General features: G+C 46.9%; 1 protein-coding gene across 17 annotated transcripts in view; it reads right to left on the bottom strand.

Moving 5' to 3' along the window:
• SLC39A11 (solute carrier family 39 member 11) overlaps nucleotides 1-19,725 on the bottom strand; it is a 399,980-nt gene that overhangs the window by 197,945 nt on the left and 182,310 nt on the right. For all 17 annotated transcript variants that reach the window (XM_037913472.2, XM_043528943.1, XM_043528947.1 and 14 more), the window contains one exon: nucleotides 10,888-10,957. In XM_037913472.2, the coding sequence (XP_037769400.1) occupies nucleotides 10,888-10,957 (70 nt within the window). The remainder of the gene's footprint in view (nucleotides 1-10,887; nucleotides 10,958-19,725) is intronic.

The raw sequence follows: 19,725 nt of genomic DNA, 5'->3' as shown, positions 1-19,725 counted from the left end.
GAGAAGCATGGACCATGAGCCCCAAAAATATCCTCTCGGCTTGTGCTCGTTTTTTCCCATCGCTGCCCTCAACTGCTCATTTTTCCCCCCTCCACTATGAAAGGCCACATGGAGCTTGGGGAGGAATCTGAGAATCCTTCTCCCCACCTGGAGCTCTTGTGTGTAATGCTCGTAATATATCTCTTGGCAGCACATTCCTTACATCACATGACTCAAGTTCACCCGCTCCCACAACCCATTCCTGAGCTGAAGAATGTTTAATTTTTGATGAAGTATTGCAGTCCTCTGGGAACAGTTCAGTGAGGTTCTTCATGGCTGCATGAGAAAAAGAAAATGATCCTGCGACAGAGATTTAGCCAGATCGATCCAACGGATTTTTTAAGGGGGTGAGGGGGCAGTATTTTAATTCTTCTCTTTCCCTAATTTAAATGAACAAACAACATTTCTGCAGATACACCAGTTTATATGAAGAGCTTGACAGATCTCACAAGCTAAGCAGGCTTGGATTAATTTTTGGATGGGAGTTTGCCAAGCAAAGTCCAAAAGCTGCAGCATTAATGGTATGAGTCAGTACTGACTGAAAGCCAGAGCCCGGTGTTAGAGGGTATGACATTGCAAGGTACATAGAGCTTCTGTTCTTTGGGGTTTATTAATTTCCTTTTTCAGGGTTTCTTTTCAGCAGTGTTTGAGTTTTATGTAGATGTCCAAAAAAAATCAGGGTTTTTCAGGGCTCTCTCTTTGTATACTGTAATGAGTAATCGCTTCGTAACGTTTCCTCATACGTCTTAACCTATTACTGTTTAAAACAGTACAATGTTAAAGCACACTAGGGAACCTTCAGTGTGCACCAGCAGCATCCACACCAGCAGTTCTCAACCAGGGTTACACGTACCCCTGGGGGTACACAGAGGTCTTCCACGGGGTACATCAGCTCGTCTTGATATTGGCCTAGTTTTACAACAGGTGACATAAAAAGCACCAGCAAAGTCAGTACAAACTAAAATTTCATTCAATGACTTGTTTATACTGCTCTGTATACTAGACACTGAAATGTAAGTACAATAGTTATGTTCCAGTGGATTTATTTTATAATTAGATGGTAAAAAGGAGAAAGTCAGCAATTTGTCAATAAGTGTGGCTGTGACACTTTTGTATTTTTATGTCCGATTTTGTAAGCAAGAAGTTTTTAAGTGAGGTGAAACTTGGGGGTCCACAAGACAAATCAGACTCCTGAAAGTGGGACAGTTGTCTGGAAAGTTTGAGAACCACTGTTCTACACGGAACAATTAATGCGCAACCCGTTAGTGCGCTTTAGAAATAACATCCCCAGAGTCCGTTTTACTGCTCCGGGTAGACATGCCCTTAGATACATGTAACCATTTCTGGGGTTTTTCCAGTTTTTGTCCAACAAACACCTATTCCCCCCCCCCCACCCCCCCTTTTTTTTTTTTTTGGATCGGGGGTATTTTATCAGGGTTTATAACTTAAAACCTAAAATCAGAAGCCTTATGGCTATGCCACGTGACCCAGGTCCTCATAATCTGTGATCCAAGATCCCAAGGAGACATTTATGCAGAGAAAGCGAAACTCATTCTCCTAGCCAAGTTCCAAATCAGTCACTCCAACGTCATTCTCTGCTGGACAAAGTATGTGTCACTTCCTAATACATGGACTTGTGCAGTCCTGAGCTACTGGACGGTTGCTGCCTTTCACTTTGGAGGGGGTAGCATTTCAGTACTACGTCACAGAGAGCTTCCCTGTGCACGTGGCTTATAGAGTTTTAACACTGCATGGCCACTCCACAAAAGGCAAGATTATTATTCAGCACCAAGGCAATTAAACATTACGTTCTAGTAGAAGTTACCAAACCAAATACCCACAGATTTATAAAAAAAAACTCCAACCCCACCACACTGGTCTGTTATCCCCCAGTATGCCGATTGCTCTGAAGTACAAGTAGGTCCATTTGAGCTAAAAGGGACCCCTCCCATCTATCTTCATCCCGCCAGAAGGATGTCTCATCTTTACCCATCTCCAGTCATGACAAGTCCACTTCCACACCTGGCCAGCTGTTCCACTTCCTCGACTGTTATTAGACTTTATATAGATGGAAGTAGTTCAAGAAGATTGTTTCTTGCCTAGCTGCATTTGTTAGCTAACCCACCATTTGCTTTGCCTCTCTCCAGTCCTCAGTGGCTGGTGAGAGGGCAGCATTGTTCCTGTCCCCAAAATTCAGCAATGGCTTAAAACGCAACTCTTGGACCCTTCAACACATACTTGAGGACGAACGACTAGATCAAGCCAGGTCTTGTTCTATTGGCAGATGACATTGTTAAACAGATGGATGGTGATTAAGTTATTTCCCCTTCTCTTTTGCAGCCTGTTAAATTTGCATTGATATTCTTCATGGACCAGATTCCAGCTTTCATCTAACATGATTAATGCTGCTTTAAATACAGAGAAAGAACCAGCTGCTTCTGTCTTCTTCGCTTTTACTGAGCAGTCTCTGAAGAAAAAAGCCCCTTTGTTAGCACATCTCAGGAGTCTCTATAGACTTTATGAGGAGCCTTTTATTTCAAAAGGTTGGAGAGAGGTGGTTTCTATAAACCAGCATATTGCATTTTCTCTCTCGTAAGGATCCAAATTTCCTATACGCCTAGTTGCACATTCAGACCACTACTGCTCTATTATCGGTAACTCTCAATCCTTTGAGAAACATTCGGAGACGATTCAGACCATGGCTCCAGGGCGGCTCTGTATGTAACACACATGTACCGTCAGGGAGCTTCTCTTACATTTAAGGTTTTGATTCCGCCTGCAGTGGACTTTGCCTCTTTCAAGAGCCCAAGGACATGCAGTCCTATGGAGCCGAAAGAGGGACTTGGGCTGTTCTGAAAGCCACGTCCAGCTCTAGGCCTGGGACTCCCCCTAAAAGTATGGAAATAATAAGGCAGTGCTGTGAAGCAACATCTCCTTGCTCTATGGTAGAGAAAAGCCTTGAGGCTTACTTCACAGGCTGAATATGCTGCATACCCCAAGCCACTTCAAGTAACAGGTGGGTCTATTGAATGAATGGCAGGGGGCACTGCTTAGTGGTCGTTAGTCTCTGCTATAAAATTCAAATACAAAGCCAGAAGGGTTTGATGATGCCTTGCGGGTGGTCTGGATTTGACTCATTTCTCTGCCTTTTGCTTCCCAGGCATATAGGGGCTAGGCGTACTTATAGGGTAGTGCTATGTACTATTGTGGAGGGCATATGGGGCTGACAGGGGCTGGGAGTGCTGTGGGCACACTGGATACGTCTTCCCTGCAGAGTTAACTCGAGTTATCGACACTCAAGGTAGCCTAGCGCAGGCGGGGGCAGACACGCTGTCAATAACACTCGAGCTGCTTTGTCCACATTAATGCTACATGGGTGTTGCTAAGACTTCTGGGGGCCTCTCCCATGGTTCTTAGCATGGCAGTGAAAGCTGAGCTGCTCCAGGATTCTTGCCCAGTGAAGTGTGGGAGCTCTTGCCTGTCCTTTATGGGCACCTGGGGGGGATTGTAGGAAGGCACAGCAGCACCACGCAGCTGGAACTAGCCTGAGCCCACACGGCAGCAGGGTTGTGTTAGCAGCTGATGAGTTGCGCTCATTCGAGCTGTAGCTTATACTCCCTGACGGACCGGCCCATCTGAGCTAAAAGCACCGCCACACTCAAGCGAAGGGTGTGAACGGGACTGCAGCTACAACTCAAGTTAACTGGACAGTGAAGACAAGCTGAGTGTGTCCAGACCCTAGGATAGGTGCAACAGAGTGACTCGCCCCACAGCAAAAAGCGATCCCTCTGGCTAGCAGCATGGCCGCTGAAAAGAGGGACTTTGCAGAGTCAGAGGGTGTAACAGGAGGAGAGGAAAATGGTTTGGGACAGGAGAGAATAGGTCACATCCCCATAGATTTACAGCTATCAACAGCCCATTAGCAACAGTCCCAGTTTAGAAGACCACAAGGAGGCAGTGCAAAGAAAATGAAGTGAAACGAACCCCAGGTCACTGGTAATCTCCACTGGGTTCATACTTCTCAGTAACAGGGTGGAAATATTCACACTATCACACCTGGGAGAACAAGGGTTTTTTGTCTGCTGTGAAAACTCTTGCTCTTCTGACTAATGAAGCCAGGGGACCAGAGGGGCAATTCACTATTCACGTTCAGAACAAGCTTTCAAAAAGGCAGATACACCTGCCCTGGACTGCGGCCCAGGGGAGCCTGAGAAAAATGGCCGACATGCTGGGTGCAGGTCGGGGCTGGGGCTGGCAGAGGCTCCCTGGGCTGGTGTGGGGGAGGCCAGAGGGGGCTGGATCAGGGATGATTGAGGAGGCCAGGTGTGCATTAGGGTTGAAGCTGATAGGGGCTCCCCAGGTGAGGGTCAGGTTTGGGGAAGGAGCCCTTTTGGTGCTCCAAGGCAGGGTTAGTTTTGAGGGCAGGTTTTGCACCTGAGGAAGAAGACTTCATGTTAATGGGGTGTGGGCCAGGGATGGGAGCAGGGGTGTTGGAACGGGGAGGGCAGGGACCCACCACTTTTAAAAGTGGGAGGGCTAGGCCCTTCCACTTTTTACCGGCCATAAGGGCAAGCAACGGGGGGAAGTGGGCAGGGTCTTGGGGAGAAGAGGCAGCGCAGGGCAGGGCCACAGGGGAAGGGGTGGTATGAGGGCAGGGGGATGGCGTTGCACGAGGGCTTGGGGGGGGAAGGTGCAGTGCAGGGGGGCGGTGCCACAGTTTGGTGCCGGGGGGCTTTTTTAGAGCGCTTCTGTCACTCCTGGATGTGGGTTAGAGATTTCTGGCTAGCTCTGGAACGTGAAAGGACTGGTGGGGAATCTTGGGCAGACTACACTGGCACTTGAGGCCGGGACTAGAACTGGTTGTAATATCTCCCCAAATCATTAACATTTTGTTTTCTTAGTCCTCAAACAGGATTTTTTTTTATTTTCAAAATATTCGGCAACATTTTTATTAACATTTCTGAAATGGAAATATTGCTTAGGAAAAAAACCCCATCACATGACTAAGCTGACCAGTCAAAATTTGCAATACACCTCTCTCCCCCGCCACCCCCTCCAAGAAAGCAAGGAGGATGAGGAGGAGAGGGGGTGGGAATCCGAGGATGGCAACTCAACACAACAAAAGAATCGGGTATAATGACCAACGACTGAGCAGAGGAAAAAGAGAAAGGTACAATGACAGAACACACAAAAGAAAGGTACAGCAACTCCCAACCAATGAAAGCAGAAACGTGCGATGGCCAACAAGAGCACTCACGAGAAAAGGAAGGCATAGGGATGGCTGACTGAACAAAGGGGAAAAAAACAAAAAACTTCAGCAACCAAACATGGAGAAGTAAATGATGGAACACACACAAACGAATGAGAGCAAGCTAGTCTAACAATGTCAATAAAAAATTCACAAAGGAAGACAAGACAAACACAAGAGCCAAAGATGGAACATGAAGGTGTCCAAAAACAATGAGAATGGAAAAGGAAAAGGAATGAAAACATTAAAAAAATCCACAAAGCCAATCTTTTCTTTCAGTTTCTGTCAAAAAGGCAGAACATTTCCAAGATGTTTTGCAAAGAGTGGCTCCCTCCCCCCGCCCCGAAACAAAAATAAAAAAACCCCAAGGAAAAAAACAAACAAACAAACAAAAAAATCTGGACCAAAAAATTTCCATTTCAAAAGTCAACCAGCTACTGGTGCGACAGCTAATGGGGAACCCTTCTTTATCGGAGTGGGAAAGGCCACTGTTTGGGGGGAAGGTGATCCTGGGTTCTATTCCTGCGGATAACTATGAAGCTTTCGCAGCCACAGAATTGTTAAACCTGCTTCTGTGCCTGACCATAAAACCCAGACGTTTGCAAACAAGCTTTTAAAATAGCACCTCAACTGCGATGGGCAATGCACGTCCCACCCAGCATCCTTCAGGCAACGAGAGGCACAAGCTCAATGGAAGTGTCAGGGTGAACTCGTCAGGACCACCTCAGGTTTACCTCGAAAAGCCAGGTTCGGGGTTCACATTGGCTACTTGGCAGCTCTGCCGGCTCCTGCTGCAGGGGAGGTTAGAAGGCCACCCCTAGTATCACGCCCCACAGGTCCACATGATGCTGGCACTCAGGGTTCGTGCTTATTTGTAAGGAAAGAGGTGGCGAGGCTCAAGCAATTTTTTTACATTCATAACTAAGGCCAAGAGTCTTTCACGAGGTCACGCTCCCCCCCGCCCCGGCAGCAGCGTCCGCTGGAGCGCCCCGCCAGAGCACCGACAGCATCCTGGAGGCCCCCCAGAGCACCTAAGATTTAGTCAGGGGTATTTATAGTACAAGTCATGGACATGTTGTAGGCCATGACTTTTTGTTTATTGCCCGGGACCCGTCCATGACTTTTATTAAAAATACCCGTGACTAAATCGTAGCCTTATTCATAACTGATGCAGCAAGCCCCGAGGTGCCAGGGCTATGAACTGCCAAGCCCAGAGGTGCCGGGGCTCAGCCCTGGCACAAATTAAGCACTGCTCAGGAGGGAACTGAAGCAGCCTCGCTGTGACATGCATGGACGTCATTTACAAATCAGCCAGCGAGAGGCACAAGTTGCTCTACTCCAGAGCTGGGCCAGACCCACTCAGCTCCTTCTGCTTCTAGTATTCTTGTCTGTTTACCCGCCCCCTCCCTTTCTTTATTCAATGTATACAATCAGCTGAGCAGTCCCAGCTCCGGCCAGCTGCAGCAGGCTTGATCAATGTTTGCAATGAGTATTCTGAGTATGACTGCTTCCACTTCCCTCATTCAGTAAGATCAGGCAACATACAGTTTGGAAATACAAGTAAAGACTCCCTAAGCCCTTTGGCAGATGAGCATCCCAATCCCTGGTGAACAATGGGTCCAAAGCACAAAACCGCCACTCATTGTTCCACAATCCAACCAAATTAGCAGCCGCGGCTCAGATCTGAACAGGAATAATGGGATTTTGCACAAAAGGACTCAGATATATTGGCACTGCTCTGGGGAAGTCCAAAACCCAGCAAGCGTTACTGCAAGTGAAGATGGAGATCTATTGGCAGAGCCGGGTGGAAGCCCGGGAGCGGACTAAAAAGGAGACTGTAGGTAAGGATTGAGGAGCATCATTACTGCTCCCAATCGAAGAGAAGTTTGCTGTAGCAGGTTATATAATTTTCTCTATCTACTAAAGCAGGATGCCTGGCAGATGAATGTTCATGAAAGCAGGAGTGATAGCTCTGAACTCCTTCAGGAAGTAGAAAAGATGGAAGACTCCTCATCCAAATTCATTATTTAGGTTAGAAAGATTACTGTGTGCCTTTTAATTCTCCTGGGGGGGAAGAACCTGAACTAGAAACATACTTCTCTCCAACTCAATTACACGGTGGCTCTGTGAGAAACGGGCTGCAAAGATGGAAAGGAACAGCAGTCACAACTAAAGGCTCAGCTAAAACTGTAGGGCTGTTTTTCTTTTTAAAGCTCTTGGGCTTACTTTGGCAACCTGAAATCCGGCAGAGTTACTGCCACTTCTGCAACCTGCTACGCTCGCTCACACTCATAATCTCTGTTAAGTCACTAGTCTCACCGGAGTTCAAACTTGGATGCAGCACATAGCAAAACTTTAGGCCTGCTGGTCAGAATGGAGCAAGGAAGGAAGCAGGAGCGGCAGGTGAACAAAGCAAATGTGCTTTTTATACGTGCCCCGGTGGCCATTTTCACACATCACGAGCGTTTGCTTTTAGGAAGAATTTAGGATCAGTCTTAAGGGGAGCTGGGGAACAAACCGACAGCTATTGGGGCTCTCACTGTTTATTGACGGGAGGGAAGCAGAAATCACATAGCGGAGCAATGACCTCTTTGCCCTTTGTAACAGCATAGGTGCAGCCAACATATCTGTTACAGAGACATCGCTCCTTTAAGACCAGGGGTTGCTGGGAGTTGTAGTGCTAGATGGGACACACGATGGAGAGGGGTCAATGGACTAAGTATCATCAGACTACCTGCTGAACCATATATAAAGGAATCCTCCTGGCTCAGCTTGAGAAGATGACAATCCAGGTAACCCTGTGTGCAGGGGAACCTGATGGGAGAGGTCACTATGTCTACACCGCCATGGAACTTGAGGTAGCAGACCCTGGGTTTGTTAACCTAGGCGTGAGCGTCTACACTCATTTGTAACCCCAGGTTAGGAACTGTCGAACCCTGGGTCCCAACCTGGGGCTCCAGCATCTACACTGCGTTATGCAGCCACCCCTGTCCCAGACTCTCTCCCAAAACATGGTTGGTCTTGCCCTTTGTTCCTGGTGCAGTGTGGGGGAAACTTGACTGGCCAGAGGACAAAGCAAGTTGGCCCCTGGGATACTTTTGGTGAACTCCCAGAACACAAGTCCAGTGGGGCTGCATTGATGCTCCAAAGCAATAGGGCTTGAATCCTGGGTCCTGGCTTGACTCAGACTCCGAGGCGCCACCCCTCTGGGGTCCTGGGTCCAAGGGTATGTCTACACTGCAAGAAAAGACCTGCAGAAGCGAGTCTCAGAGCCAGCTCAATTGACTCAGGCTCTTGCTACGGCACTAAAAATAGCTGCAAAGTCGTTCCTGCTCAGACTGCAGCTTGGGCTCTGAAAACCGGGGAGGGGGTTGGGTCTCCGAGCCCTAGGGGAACATCTACATGACTATTTGTAACACCACAGCATGAGCTTCAGGAGGCTGAGGTGGGAGACTTGGGCTCTGGGACTTGTGGCCATGTTCTTTTTATTTTGTTTTTTGGCAATGTAGACATACCCTTAAAGGGAAAGATACGTCCTCTCCCATTCCTTGCTTGCTGAAAGCTGGACATGTCTCCACCGGCTGTTGCGAGTAGTTTGTGTTACTCTGACCCTGCTTTGGAATCTCCTTTAAGTTAATATAGCTGGGCCTGAGGAGAAGAACTAAGCCAGCATTTACACTCCAGTTTTATTCCCCAGCTCATGCATCTGCCTACTGGTCTACACCTTATCTACACATTTTAGACTTTCTTCTTCCCTTTAAAAGTTTCCCACAGGTGCTGCTCCACCAATAAGAGCATGAATGCCGATTGCATGCTAGGGTTTTCTAACTTGCCACGCAGACCTGCCCTGAGCTGGCAGCAATGGTGGTCATCTGCAGGATGACTAGCGTGAGCAAGGCCTTAGCAGCGAGCAGCCTGGAGGGGAGAATGCTCACATTTAAACAGATTTGTTGTCACCCCGCAGCACTGCCTGCTCCTCAGGGGAGCCAATTTCCAGCTAGACTGACGGAAGCAAGCTGAGAGGCTCCTCCTAGGCAAGCTGCTTAACGTTTTGCACACTTCTGAAGCAGAGAAGACTACAGAGGGACTCCCCCATCCAGGTCCCCAGTGCAACAGAGCGACGCCCACACAAGTGAGCCGCTTGCTACGATCGCCCTTCAGTCCATTTGGTTAATTAATCTGAAGTTGCTAGCTCCTCCACCCCGGCCTGGCAGGGCCTCAGGAGAGGAGAGCAGGACGCAGGTCCCACTGACAGCTGATGCATTCATTTCTGACTAAACCCTGGGGAAAGGCACCCAGGGTGGGAAGAGCCGTCAGAATTTCAGCCATGTCAAATCAAACTCCTCCGCACTGGAGACACGCTGATGAGGGCTTGAAGGAAATTCGAGGCAGCTAAATGATATTATTAAACGAAGGGCAGAGGGAAAAGCTGGCACCGCCTGGAAGATCGATGCTTCTCCCCCACCGAGATGCGCACAGCTCTCCTGTTCATCTCTGACATTAATCATTAACACGCCCAAGGAAAGCAGCGGCTGCTGGGGGCGAGGAGCGCTGCGCTACGACATGGTTCAATGGCTGAACATCTCCACGGCAAACATCAGAGTCACTCAGGTGCTCGTTTAGTGGACATTGGAGCATCACTTTGGCAACTCCTCATCTTCAGGTGTGCGCACTGGAGAGACAGATGCTCTTTAAAACCCTTCCCTGATTCAGTTTTTCTGTGCTCAAACACCACTCCAAAAATATGCCATGTGTTTAAAATGACCTGACTATGGCTATTGGAAAGTCTGGGCCTATGTCAGGGCTAGAATCACGATGACAGAGCGGTGTCTCCAAGCCAACCTGGGATTCTGCTTCCTACCAGCTCAGGAAGGCATGGTGCAGCACATAAGAACGGCCAGATTGGGTCAGACCAAAGGTCCATCCAGCCCACTATCCTGTCTTCCGACAGTGGCCAGTGCCAGGTGCCCCAGAGGGAATGAACAGAACAGGGAATAATCAAGTGATCCATCCCCAGTCACTCATTCCCAGCTTCTGGCCAACAGAGGCTAGGGACACCATCCCTGCCCTTCCTGGCTAAAGCCACTGATGGACCTATCCTCCGTAATGGCTGACATCTGCCCTGAAAGAATCTCTCTGAGGGCCCAATCCTGCAAGGTGCAGAGTAATCTGAGCCCATATGCTTGCACTGCTATTTTACAGCCCGGTAGCCGAGCCTCAGGAGCCAGAGTCAACTGACACAGGCCAGTTGCTGGAATTAAATTGTAGTGTAGACATACCCCCAAACAGGCAAATACTATTGGTTCACTGTCCTCTTTTATCAATTCCTCAGCTCTATTTGTCTGCCCAGTGGAGCAGGAGTGGAAAGCTCTTTCAGAGAGTGGGCATCGCTGACAAAAACTTTTCAACTGCAGCCAATAGAAAAGTCCAACAGCAGTAAGAATTTCTTCTGCTTTCCAGACAAACTGAAACTAACCCATACTCCTATCTCCAATCACACCGTCATCAACATCATTCCAAGATCGAGAATAATATTTCTGAGAGGCAAGAGCGTGCATAAAGCTTTAAACGTCGGGATCAGAAACAGCCATGTCGCTTACCTGGCGCTTTCAAAGGTTGCAGATGCTGACTTCCCAACAGCCCCAAATCCAACTCCAACAGCTAGACCCTCTGAAAGAGAGAGAAAGTTTAAAAACTCAGATCAGTCAAGCAGCTAGATAGACCAAGCCTCTGCTAAACTAGGTAATCACAACAGTCCCTTCTGGTCCATAATCTATGAATGTGCTGAAATCAAGAGCAGGGATGTGGGTTGATCTTCCAATTTAGCTCCCATAATTCTTCGAATGGCTGTTAAACCCATGTCATTTATTTTGCTTTTTACATTTAAGATGAGGTGCTCAGATACTGTGGTGCTGTGCACCACAGAAATGCTAAATCAATCAGTCAGGCTCTCAGCAGAGAATTAAGAGGCTTTACCACCAGCACATTCCCTCCTCCTTGAAAATACAGCCAGACAAATGCCGTACATGCTTACACTCAGGCCCCATCCAGTATTCTGCACCCGGAGTCCAAAATGTTACAGATTACAACAGCTACAAGAGCGCTGGACAGTTTCTGTAGAGCCGTGTCGTATTTTTCATCATCATCATCAGAACTCACACGCTCTCTCTCACATACATGGAACAAAGCCCCATTGCAAATCATGGGCAAAAACATTGCTGAGCACATTTCTTTATGAGTTACCAATGGCTCAGAGAGACTTGTTTCCTTAAGTAGTAGAACAGAAATCTGCGGTAAGCTAACTTCATTTACCTTACTCTATCCTAACATGTTGTGTCCACAATACAGCAACACAGAGATAGGAAGCATATTCACGGTGTGGTTGATTGGTAGCTTACTGAAACACACGAATTCTCAACTCTCTGCTAGGAGCTCTTCTAGCAGGTGCATTTTCTTTCCTACAGGAGTCACAAAGCTGTCTAATTACAGTGGCCACACAATCTAATAGGAGAGAAGGGTGGCTAGACCTTCAGACAGGTGCAGGAGGCCTGCAATTTGACATCATTATGTACCTTTGGTTCCAGCTACAGAAGTGATGCTTACAGCACCTCCTGGATAATTAGCCTATTCTTCTCAGTTCACTTCCTGCCTTTTCTATTTTCTTCACAAACTCTCCCCAACCCCCCCACCCCCCAACCCCCAGCAATTCTTTTTCTTCTTTCGAAACAAAAATTATTCTCTCATTATTTTCAGAGCAATGTAACAGTTTGCAGTTCACTTTATTTATTTATTTTTTTAAACAGTCTGCCATCGCTTCTCTCCAAGTGAGAGACGGCAAAAACAAAAATAAAATTGGACTTGCTTATATAATTTGACGCTGGAGTAAAAGAGGGGTTTTTCACAATCTCGGACAGAGACAAAATGGCTGACTTCTACTGGGCAAGCATCCTGATGCAACACCCAAGATGGCGGAACTCTGATTAAACTCCCAATAGTCTAGACACTTCTCTGAAACGTAACTGAACTTTGAGTGTCTGAAAACTGCAGCTCAAAGTCTCAGAAGAGCAGAGTCTTTTCATGACGATGGTGGTCTTTCACCTGTCCGGTCAGCTGGAAAAACATAACTGCTCCTTTCATAGATTTGGGCGTTTCCATTTCACCCTCTCCCCACTCCAAGCTGAAAATGCAGAAATTGAAACAGAGGTCTTGGGACCTCTAAAACTTTGGTTTGAATTTTGGGCAAAGATATAGGATAAGGCCAGAGAACCCCAAAGCAACCAGCTGGTCCTAGCTGCAAGGCTACAGAGTTATAAATCTTTAAGTGTCCACTGATGAATAGTACCGTTGTATGGTAATTCCACTGAATAAAATGGAGTTACTACAATCTGAGATCCAACACTAATGTGATGGGCACATTACAATACCAAAGCCAGATAGATAGTACACTTGTGCAGAATGCCAATAGAGCCTCCACGAGGTGTTTAAGACTATCCCCCCTGGAATATATGCAGACAACACAAGATGTGAACAGAGAGCTGATCGAATGCTGCTACTTCCAAATAGTTTACACCTACAGATGATAAAGGGCTTAGTAGCTACTTCCCCGTTTCATATTCACACAGCAGGGTGGGCGGCTCAGCAAAAATGTTTGGGGTTTTCCACTTTAAAGACAATTAATGGCTCGGAGCTGTGTCCTTGACTGAAGCCATTGAGATGGTTTGGATGGCTGCAAGTCTGGTGTTACTTTTCTGAGTGTGACGTGGAGCAGAAGTGAATCTCCCAGAGGGCAGAACTCAGGTAGCCAAAGCACTGATGTGATTAAATTATGGAAAGAGCCTAGACACCGGGTAAGAAAAATGCAATAATTACCATGCTCTGAAGTGGGAGTCAAAAGGAGTGAAAGAAACTTGCTGGTGAAATTCATGGAAGAGAAACACGAATTACACATACACAGGAACACAAATAATGGGGAATTCAGATCAACAGATGGCATGTGAGGAACTGTTTGCTGGGTGGAGAGGCTGCAGAGTGAGGATGGAAGCTGTACCGTGGACCAGGTATTCTACCAAAGTGTAAAATTAGGAAGGTAATGAAGAACAGAAATTGGCAGTGGCCACAGGCTCATTCCACTCACAACTGGGAGAAGAGAGAATCTGAAAGTCTCTCAATTAATAACCGTCCAGATTCATAATACCCTCCCTCCCACAACACACACAGTGTCAGAGCCCTGAATAGTTCCACGCCCCATTCTTCCTAATTCCTGCCCGTCCGTCCTGGATGCAAATAGAATGGATATAATGACATGCACGTGCACCCAAATACACGTGGTGTGCACACACACAGAGCCGAGTATTTCTTTGCAATATTGAAAAAGTGACCACATAACACATCACCGCTTTTCAGATCTTCAGCCACTTCCGTAGCAGACATCAAAGCACCTTAAACATATTCATTTATGCAACCCCCATGTGAAGCAGTTAAATACGATCATCTGCACTTTAGAGAAGAGCAAACAGGTACAAAGGAAGGTTAAGTGAAAAAAGTAACGTGCTATCAACCTCATTGTGTTCAGAGTTCAATGCAAAACCAGTCTTCCTTCTTTAAAATGCTTCACAAAACCAAGCTACTACTTCTACAGGCTGGGAAGGAAGGGAGAGAAAAAGATGGCTGCTTCTATTTTCACTGTTGAGGAGGTGCTCAGATACGATGGTCTTGGAGGCCAGACAAATACAGGACTTAGCTGTGAGGGCAGAAGGATACGGGGAAGCACAGAAACATCATTACAATTTAAAACCCAGGTAAATAAGCAATCCCAGTTTTCTGGTTTTGGGGACGCCCCTCCCTCGCCAGGTTTCAGAGCTCAGGCTCCAGCCCGAGCCCAAACGCCTACACTGATATTTTTAGCCCCATAGCGTAAGCCCGAGTCAACCGACCCAGGCTTTGAGACTCCCTGCTGTGAGTCTTTTGCAGTGTAAAATACTGAAGCAGGTTAGGGGGCAGCTTCTCCTGTGCAATCACATGAAAACGTTGTCTGGTGTATTAGTCTTCTAGAATACAGAGAAGTTCATTCTACTGCCTTAGAGAGCTCACATGAAGCGTGTTCACAGGCCATTACAATACAAATCTATTAGAAGCGCGACAGAACATATGAGCCTTTGAGAGACAAGGTGGGGGAGGGAGTATCTTTCATGGGACCAACTTCTGCTGGTGAAAGTGACAAGATCTCCGAAGTCTGAAAGCTTCTCTTTCACCAACAGAAGTTGGTCCCATAAAAGGTATTACCTCCCCCACCTTGTGTCTCTCACATCCTGGGACTAACACAGCTACAAAAACTCTGAAAACAACACATGTACCTTTAAAAAATTACAACGAGAAGCAGTTAAACACACAAAAATGCAATAATCAGGGTTTAGGAGCAGAGCCTTGCTAAGAGTGTGAAAGGATTTCGAGCTCTTATGAATTGGATCAAGGTCCAGCGACTTTGAAGTCAGCGCCTGTGCCTAAGACCACCCGCATTGTTGCGTTCCTCCCTGGAGCAATGCAGATCACAAAGACCAGACCGAAGCATAAGAAAGCCAGGGATAAAGAATTCAGCAACAAGGAGACCCACATGGAAAAGTAAATTTCCAAAGGCGATTAGATACATCGAAAGTCAATGGCCATTGGGAAACACTGCAAAACCTTGTCATCTGACACCACTCTCCCACCATAACTAGAATGACATTCACCACATCAACTACCACATATCCCTACCTTCCCTTTAAAAAAAAATTCTACTCTGAGCAGAACTTCCTTTAACCTAACAAGCATTACTGGCATTGGATTACCAGCAAGGGCAACCAGGTGAAAGAGCCAAAAACTCCATGAAGTCCACTAGGGACTTTGTTATTGCCAATCTATAGCAGATGTTTCAGCGACGTTGGCAGAACTAAACCCTAAATTAAAATAACGAGGGTTTCACTTAATCCCAGTCCAACAGGAGCAGTACAGATCCGGTTTAAACAAACCCAAACTGGAGGCGAATTTAATGCAGGTAGAAAAACAGTGACCACATCACCTTCGCTGGAACGGCCCCATCAATACTCCTCCCCACGAGGAATAGACTGGAGGGTCAAGAGGTTACTTCCATCTCTAGGGCTCATTCAGAACTTGGACTCTCTTCTCAGGCTTTTGTGATACAGTCAGCTGTCCATGGGGACCTTTTCACACTCATCAATGAACATTCGACATCATCTTTATAGGAAAGTTGGGAACCTCAGCTACCACAAATGCAAGAGATAAGAGGGACAAGCCTTCTAAATGCATGCCATCTATCTCAGGAACTAGTTGAGAATGTTTCCTCTGCCAAATACATGTTTTCGGAGCACGAGCAAAAGTGTGTGTGTGCGCGTGTGCATGTGTAGTCTAAATCTCAGATTTTCCTCTGTTGAGCACTCCATATCTGTAAGTCATTCCATGGTAGCTGGAGTCTCTTTTAGTATTAAGCTATCTTTTTAACGTGGGTTGTTTTCGTACGCACGCTCTTTGCCTGCGACGGCGCAGTGTTGGCTCATGTTTCCCTTCAAATGTGATACGTTACATGGTTTGCATTGTTCTGAAGTACCCGGAGTAAAGGTGCATGACGACTCCTACATAAAATACCAGTCTGACATAGAGGTGCTTACTGCTCACAACTTCGCTGACATCAACGGGCGCTTCACCTAGGCCAGCTAAGGGAGCACAATGCACTGCCCACAAAAAGCATGGGTTTCAAAGCTCCCCAGGCAAAGAACAACCAAGCCTTCAAAATCCTTGACAATGTTTGGCTGCTGGTGTGCTGAGAACATCATCTGTCATGCTGATCAGCGGTGTCTCCTCCTTATTTCTTGTACCCTCCCGTCTGTATCTACCTATTGTGTTTAGTGGAAGCTCTGTGAAGCAGGTACTGTCTCTTCTTGTTCTGTTTGTACAGCGCCTAGCACAACGGGATCCTGGCCCATGACAGAGGTTCCCGGACTGATGATACAAATAATAAAAAGCACCATAAACACGGCTTAGCCGTGATATTTGCTTGCACCATCCTGTTTCCATATGTTTATCAGATAGAGAGAAAACCCTGAAAAACTCAGTTTAAGAACCTGTGTTTGTGCAGTTTTCCTCCCACAATTCAAACCATGGCAACTGGCGGATTCTGGCAGGTTCTTGTAACAAAATTACTCGGCCTTGGGCCGTCTTTCCCATGCTTGGCAGAGCTCTGGAAAAGGTTCTGGCAAATGGGAACTAAGTGATTGATTCTTTCATTAGCCAGATCAATTGAGCAGGGAAAAAGAAAGGCAATAAGCAAAATGGAACATTTCCTATAAGCACAGGATAAAAGCGACTGCAGATTAATTTGTGCTTCCTTGATGCTGGATCCCTGCATTCTCCAAATGGTTGACAGGCTGGGTGGAAACCGAGACTGAACAGCCCTCCAGGGGAGGGCATGGCCCTGCCTGAGAGATGGCTCCCTGTAAGGCGAAATGGGTGATGTAACAGCTGCCCCTCTCAAAAACCTATGCTACCTTGATAGTGGCAGAACTCCCCCAACATCCACCATTCTCTCTTTTCCTGCAGGTGAACTGTAGCCGGGCTCAATGGGAATTATTCCCCGCAACCCATACTCAGAAAAGAAGCTTTCCCTTTCTGGTTCCTCTTGCACGTCTATTGATTGGTTTTACCAACCGGATGCCCCTCTCTCTGCAGCAGCCACGTTCTGAGCTACAGGACAACACAGCAACCCTGGCAGCACCTGTTCCACCTTGTGGCATCATGAGGTTACTTCTCACACAGGAAGTGGTGCCATGCACATGAGGTTGGCTCCCTTTTCAGCCAGAGAGAGAGAATCCTGTAGCTTCCCAACATGGATTCAGTATTCATAGAATGAGACCACTTCCCTTCGGGCTTTTAAAAGTATACGGTTGTATAACTTGGCTTCTAGCTGTTAAGTTCCTTGATTAATCTACTTGCCAGAGTGTTACATTAAGGATCTCTGGACCCCAGGACAGCTCAGACACCAAGATGCATTGCTCTTTACTGTAAAAGTTCATCGCTATATATTATGCTATTCATTCCCCAGTGCTGGTCTCTACTGTGAAGAGCTGAAAGCCTACAATATTGGGTAGTGAAATTCCATGTGCATTTGCGGGTAGCTACTTCCCCAGAACACCTTCCATTTCACAGGGCTGGAAGCTCACATCTGCAGTAAGTTCCAGAGGGTTGGGGGGGAGAAAGAGGAGAAAAAAATAAGGTGCAATCAGAAATCTCCAACCCTGAGATTAGAGAGGACCACCATAGCATCCCCCTGCACTCACAAATGGAGCTGCTTCTCCAACCAGCTCCCAAGGGGGAAGATCAGGCTGAGTCATGAATTCACAGTCAGTTCTGCTGAGGACTGAGCAGCATTGCCCTAAAACATGCCATCGCTAATCTGTCTGGGCTGAACAGGTGCTTCTAACACAATCCCACGTCTTTCATTATTGTTACTCCTTTTGGCCAGAGCAGTTAACCTGCAAGACCCTGAAAACTGGCTATTTCCATTTGGAGGAGAAATGGATGATGGTGAGACATTTCTTTAATGCAGTCCTGTTTATCTATAAAGAACGTGTAAAAGCCTGTGTCCTGGAACATGGGAAAAATCCAACACCAGCTTCTTTGCTCACAGTTCTAAGCCTCTTTCAGCCAGCCTTGTGCCCAACAGCTCTCTCTCAGCTTCGCGCCCGGGGCTTCTCTGGCTTTCTTGCAGCTTCTCTGTCTGCTTCTAGGGTGTTTCTGCTACTTCTGTTTCATTCAGACACATATAGCTGCAATCAAATCAATCCCCTGTTCCTGCATCCTCAGACCCGCAGGAACTCCTTGGGCCACATGACCCAGCCACTGCCCAGGCTTACATGCAGTCTAATCCTTCGGTGGTGTTTTTCCATCGCTATCACTAAACGCAGAGGCATTTAAGTGTTCCCTCATTTAGCCTGAATGGAAGACTGCAATCACTCCCTCCAGCTTCAAGAGATGGTGTGACTTCTCATAAACCAAAGATGTGCTTGGCATGTCAACACCACCACCAAGGGGAACATAAGTTATTAAATATAAATTATGCCAAGTTTGGCGGCTTTTGGGGTGAATTCATTTTCAATTCTTTATGTAATATCCTAGCTTCATTTCCCAAACCTGGCTCCAAGCCCTCCCCTGACGCCAGCTTTCTAATGCATGCTGGACTGCCAGTGAGACAACATCTGAGAAACCAATTCCTAGACACAACAAGAAAAAGGCGGCACTGATCAATATCACTGCACCATCCTGTAGGCACCCATGACATGGAGAAAGTCTTCGGAGTGTATAATTAAAAGAAAAGGAAAATTTAGGTTGAATGCCAGGATAAAATTCCTAATCGCAAAGGGTCTACTTGCGAACAGAATAGGTTCCCAAGGGAAAGTGAGCAAACACCACCACTTGGGTGGTTTACGAGCAGACAGGACAAAGCTGTAGTAGACGTCCTGCAATGACAACTTTCTCCGCATCTCCGATTTTTAGAATTCTGTGAGTTTGGTGCAATTGGTAGCCCGTACCCCAGGACTGGAAGAGCAGGAGATGCTGCAGTTCAAGCTATATACATGTGCACTGGCAGAGGAGCAGCTTGCACTGGGGCAGCCTACTTGTTGTGCAGCTAAACAGAAAGGACTTCAGGCTCCATGCTGTCAATTTGGCACCTTTCATCAGAGCTTCAGGAGAAAAATGAAGCAAAAGAACCATCTCAGCTGTTGCCAAGAGAGTGCTTATTTAGCCTAAGCAACGTGATTTTGCCTCTCTCTTGGGCTTGCATGGTTTTATGCATCAAGATGTTTTGTCCTTATAATGCATTAACCCAGGATCATGGACTAATCCTGCACTAAACAACAGGAACACCTACAAGCCTTTTTGGATTGCAATGGTTTTGCAGAGAGAGGCTTTCAACCTAGTTCCTTATCCAGAAGGAAGGTTTCAAAACAGCAAACATCGTGATAGTTACGACGCTGAAGGATCACTACACAGAAAAACCTAACAACTGACTGGTGGTAGCTTGCTACATGGGTATGGGGCATGGAGTACCACTGCAGTGTAGATGTTCACAAGTGAGCTTGGCAAGCACCGTTTCACAGAACAGGTGGGTGGACCCTCAGTGTACACGCACATTCGGTCTGACCCAAAGCTCACGCAAGTCAATGGGAGTCTATGCATTAACTTCAATGGGAGTGATGAAGGACCTGATTTCAAGCCATCTACCTCTCGCCACCTTTATGAGCTCAGAGCACTTTGATCTTACATGCATGCCAGGCTCACAGCAAACATGGGAGAACTCTAGATAAAGCCATACAGGACACACTGCATCGTGCCATGACTTCAATTTGTGATTAGAGCCTGGAAACAGAGTTTCAGGTGCAGTTCCG

The sequence above is a fragment of the Chelonia mydas genome, chromosome 14 (assembly GCF_015237465.2).
Source record: "Chelonia mydas isolate rCheMyd1 chromosome 14, rCheMyd1.pri.v2, whole genome shotgun sequence".
Classification (NCBI taxonomy): domain Eukaryota; kingdom Metazoa; phylum Chordata; order Testudines; family Cheloniidae; genus Chelonia; species Chelonia mydas.
The sequence above is the reverse complement of the archived record's forward strand: the minus strand, read 5'-3'. Positions and strand labels throughout refer to the sequence as shown.